The sequence below is a fragment of the Priapulus caudatus genome, unplaced genomic scaffold, assembly GCF_000485595.1.
Source record: "Priapulus caudatus unplaced genomic scaffold, Priapulus_caudatus-5.0.1 Scaffold968, whole genome shotgun sequence".
Classification (NCBI taxonomy): Eukaryota; Metazoa; Priapulida; class Priapulimorpha; order Priapulimorphida; family Priapulidae; genus Priapulus; species Priapulus caudatus.
Window position 1 is genome coordinate 110,320 of NW_014578029.1, and position 5,070 is coordinate 115,389.

The window sequence follows — 5,070 nt, forward strand, 5'->3', positions numbered from 1 at the left end:
GAGTTTGTCAGCCTACCGTACATAAGCCGTATATTTCTGTGCCGGCTTTATTTTTTCGCGATTTTCGCGACGCGTCCGACTGCGAAAATAACCCACCTCCCAGCAAGTTGGTCGCGGAGACTGCCTTACGTTTACACTGCGATTGATTGGTTGCTACAGCCATGCGAAACTGAGTTGCAAATTCGGCAATTGTGACTGCATTGAAGTCGTAGTCAAAGCCAGCCTCAGCCACGTTACTCCTTCTTCGTCCCGCAGGCGGTCTGCGGAGTTGCCGAAGCAGCAGCGGGGGATGCGGTTTCTGCCGACCTACGCACGAGGACAGCGTTCTGCCTACCAGCTTCACGTCTATTGATGTCGCTTCCCTACGACGCCGACGTCGCCCACCCTGCCCCAGCTATCGCAAAACTAGCTTCGAGGGCTTCCTGAACATGAAGAGCAAGCTACGTCTCTGTGAACAATGCCACCATGCCACGGCCAACGGACTCGGACTCGGGGGGTGCGGACTCGACTACAACACTGGTATCGATGCCGGCGGCGCGACGTTATTAGACCAAAAATGGCGAAAATCGGTGCCTGTGCGCGATTGCGTGGTATCGGCGTATCGCCACTAGGGGGTGCGCTGTATCTTTGATTCGGCCCCAATTTTTTTTTGCCAAATTTATGCCGAATCCGCTATCGGTCTGAATTTCGTATCCGGAACGCCCCCTATTGGTACTAAGGGGCGCCATTATTAATAATGTGACTGCGTAATATTCTCACTGCAATGTTGCGCTCATGTTTGCGTAGGTGGCGCTGCGGTCTTTCCCCACGTGCACGCGTTCACATAGTTAACGCCACCTCGTAACTCGATTACGATTTATAATCTTAATTAAATATAATTTTAATATTAATTAGAATTAAAATAATTTATATAAATTTAATAAATTTTTTATATTAATATTAATTTTGATTAAATTTTTACACATAATTATTACGCGTATCTTTTTGGCGACAGGTGCATATTTACTTCACGGTCGTGATGAATGAGGTTCCTGTGTCCGCCAACGACCCCATCTTCTTCGTCCACCACTCCAATGTTGACAGGCTGCACGAGGCGTGGCTGCGCAAGATCGGCTCCATGGCCGAGGTCAGTGAGAGGTCAAACAGTCGGTCGGTGGCTTGGCTGTTTGGTTGTGCCCACGTCACGTGGCCAGAGATTGATGTAATCGGAGTGGCGGCATAGACGCGGCGGCAGCGGTGCCAGGACGCGTGACGAATACATTTATCATGAACCTAAAGGTTGCGCGGTCAGATGTCGTTTCGTGTGTCATCGACGAGTGAATATCACTACAATTGTGATTACCGAATATTTTGTGTGCGCGTGGCGATCTGTGAAAGATTCCGTGGCCGGTCGTCAGAAATAAAAACTAGTCTTAACGTTGATCTTAATGTTAACTTTGTTCTCTTAGACCGGACCTCTCTATACACTGCATATGGACAACTCGTAACGTTCGTACGAAGTTTCTGTCAACGATCTATGGGAAAAGAGTTAATGTTAGGACTAATGTTAAGCTTAAATTTGTCTCTGACAACAGACACCTGGTGAGTTCCATTTCACCTGATCATACCTACTGTATTCACCTAATGAAGCTTCTGCACTTCTTTCAGTACCCGGAGAAAGGTGCAAATGTTGGGCACAACAAGGGTAGTTACATCGTACCTAATTTCCCCCTGGAGACCAACGGTGATTACTTGAGCACTTCGTGGAATTTGGGGTATACCTACGACAGCATGGGTGAGTGTGGTACATGTAGGACTTATGCTGCACTCTATATATAACTGGGACTGCTTTACAGATAGTTACAAGCAGCCGTTCAGTGAAAGTAATTGTTGTGAAATATATTGTCGGACCCACTTGTGTTTGTTCGTATATATGCAGTCGTAATTGCTTGTAAATATGAATTATTTTAATATAATATAAATGATATAATATCAGGGGTTAATAATGACAAATTGTCATGATTAACCCCTGATAGTATTTAAAATATAATAAATTATTTTTATAATAATTAATATTTTTACAAATCTGTCTACCAGTCTGTCTATCTAATACCATCTACCTCCATCTATCTTCCTGTCTGGCAACCTGCCCATGTTTGTGTCGACACGTCCATTAAAGATGTCAATTGTTTCCAACTAACGACTAACATTCATTGTCCAGCCATCAGTCCAGACCTCGAATCAAAAGCCAAAGCCAAAAACGACCGTAGCAACAACGAAGCCGCCAGCAGCAACGCTGCCAACCCAGGGGGCGCCGCCAGCAGCGGCGCAGCCAACCCAGGGGGCGCCGCCAGCAGTGACGCGGCCAACCCAGGTGGCGCCGTCATCGGCGCGGCCCAGCCGAAAAGCGTCGCCGTCGAGTCGGGCCCGCTGCTGCTGCAGGCGGTCGAGGCGTCGTCGTCGTCGGCAGGTGGCGCCGGTAAGACGGCCGTCGTGACGTTGTGCACGATCGCGATGCTGTCATTCGTCGCGCTCATGGTCGTGATGGCGCGGCGGGTGCGCGCCGGCGACGCTCGCATGAAGCTCTACACCGGATACCAGCCGATTGACATCGACTCCAGCTACCGCGCCTAGACCCTCGCACTCAGAAATCACGGTAGACTCAGGAATCACGTGAAGTTTTACATGTACGTACTGGCTTTTCTGATGGCAACACGAACTCGTATAGTAGCATTCATTGCCTTTTTATAGCAATTTTTCTGATATGGCCGATTACTTAACCTTTTCGAGTGTATGAGTTTGAGTTAAGTCTCAGGCTTTTGATGCATAATTATGAAAAACAAGCGAAAGTGCGCGTGTCCGAAGAGTAAGAATTGTGTTCATGTGAATTTTGTGAGCGTGGTGGTGACAAGCTAGCAATGGTGAGCCAATATCATGGTTGGAGAATCGCTGTATTGAAAATAGTTGGAAATACCCGCACTAGGAAGAGGATACTTTACTAGTCTTTCAAATGACAAAGTGTTTTATGCATTTTGAATGCAGTATTTTTCTTCCTAAGACCAATTAATTGTTAATGTGATATATAAGGTTTAAGATTAGATAAATGTAAAAATTTAGTTTTGATAGTTTGATGATTGAAGTTGGTCTAAAACTTAGGTTTTGTATGAAGTGATTTATCTTTTGTGATTGTTATTGAAGTAGATATCGATATATATATATACACATATAAGTACATATATATATATATATATAATTTTATATAATCAAATCCTCATAGATTATCTTTATTGATCCTCACATAAGTTATGTGACCTAGGGGAAGTTGAATAACGAGTAGGGGCCAAATTTTTAAATGTATGTTAGGGACTATATAATTTATCAAATTTCTTAATGATATGCAAGCGCTATATATGAGTGAAAGAGAAAAAGTATATTTCCGTATGATTGTGTTGATTGTACGTGTGCTACGATCTATCTGACTTTCGATTTATACTGCATAAATGAGGTCCGTTCTGTGATTAACATATAATATAGTATTTTTTCAAGATCGCAACTATCCAGAACGTCGGAAGATTTTTTTCTTAAGCTGACATTGATCCTGTGAACTATCTATATAATATATACGATATGTGTATAGAGACGAGTTCATGATAATATCAGTTAGGGTTGCTTGTGTTGTGTTGAAGCTTCACCTGTGAGCTCAAAGTTGGAATACTTACGTGTATGTGATGATTTTGTAAAAAATTGTGCTGTTTGATTGTGGAGATTGGGGTCGTCTATAATAGAATGCAGACGGTTAATCATTGACATCTCTTGTTTTATTGTTGTCTGTGTCTTGCATCACCGGTAATTATAGTGTAGTAGTTATGTATGGATTTATGCGTGTGTGTGTGTGTGCGTGCGTGTGTGCGTGCGTGCGTGCGTGTGTGTGTGTGTGTGTGTGCGTGCGTGCGTGCGTGCGTGTGTGTAGAAGTAGAAGACGAAGAAGAAGAAGAAAATTATGATGATGATGATGATGAGGAGGAGGAGGAGGCGCAGGAGGATGGATGGATGAGGAACGGCTTCTCCCTCGGGACGGTGGCGCCAAGGGAGGCCTTTACGGTTACTCAAAATGGTGTGTGAAATTACATTGTCCTTCCCCATGACGACAAGCAGAAAATTGATTCGTTGAACAGTATTTCGCTGTCTACTAATTTTCGATTTTATTGCTCAACGCTCACGCACATTCGCGTATATTTCGCATATATCTGTCTTGTGTTACCCTATCAGTGTTACCCTATCCAATGCGATTACACTGCTCTGTAGGATAACGATAATTGTAAAAGACCAAGAAGCCGGAGAAAAGCGTGATCAGGCACCGCATACTGTCACTTTACACTAGCAGGAGTTTACAGCAGAGAATGGCCGTGTATGTTCCTCGCTCACAGGGGGCGCTGCCGATCAGATCGGGTCCGCAATCCGCGTCACGCCCAGATCCACACACTCCCTTCATGACCTTCAACATCAAGGATAAAAAGAACAGTCGCAGTGATGATATGATGTAATATAGTCAGGACCTTTAATTTTATACATCAACTATACAATACGTATATTAATATTTATTTATTTATTCATCATTTCTAGACTATACGGCTAGTATTGTATAGTAAATATATTCAAATAATGGTATATGTCCAACCTGCTAATGCTATACGATGTTTTAGTATTAGTAGTCACGCATATACATGTAGATATATTTACTCGTACGTTTAAAAAAAAATATTTAATGATATGCACATTGCAACAACTTTTATGCAGTGACCATTATATATCATATCACTCATATATATATATATATATATATATATATATATATATATATATATATATATAATAGGAAGTATCACATTCGGTGTTGACAGTTTAATAAACCTACCTCGCCTTGTTCAATGTCGCATTCGTGATAGACACCATAGTCTGCGCATTTCCAGTAGCAATTTTCAGTGCTCACTCTTTTCGTGTCTGTTTGCTGAAAAAGTTGTTTCTCAGCTAATTAATACTTCCAAGGGAATCTATCTCGAATACACGGTGTATATCACACGGGGACTTGTA

The 5,070-nt window shown here is 42.8% G+C and overlaps 1 protein-coding gene across 1 annotated transcript in view; it reads left to right on the plus strand.

Annotated features, from left to right (window-relative positions):
* Positions 1-3,786, plus strand: part of LOC106814717 (tyrosinase-like) — a 20,385-nt gene extending 16,599 nt beyond the window's left edge. Inside the window, exons 8-10 of the mRNA XM_014819065.1 lie at positions 995-1,126; positions 1,648-1,774; positions 2,201-3,786. Coding sequence (XP_014674551.1) covers positions 995-1,126; positions 1,648-1,774; positions 2,201-2,613 — 672 coding nt within the window. The 3' untranslated portion in view covers positions 2,614-3,786. The remainder of the gene's footprint in view (positions 1-994; positions 1,127-1,647; positions 1,775-2,200) is intronic.
* The last annotated feature ends 1,284 nt before the right edge of the window (positions 3,787-5,070 follow it).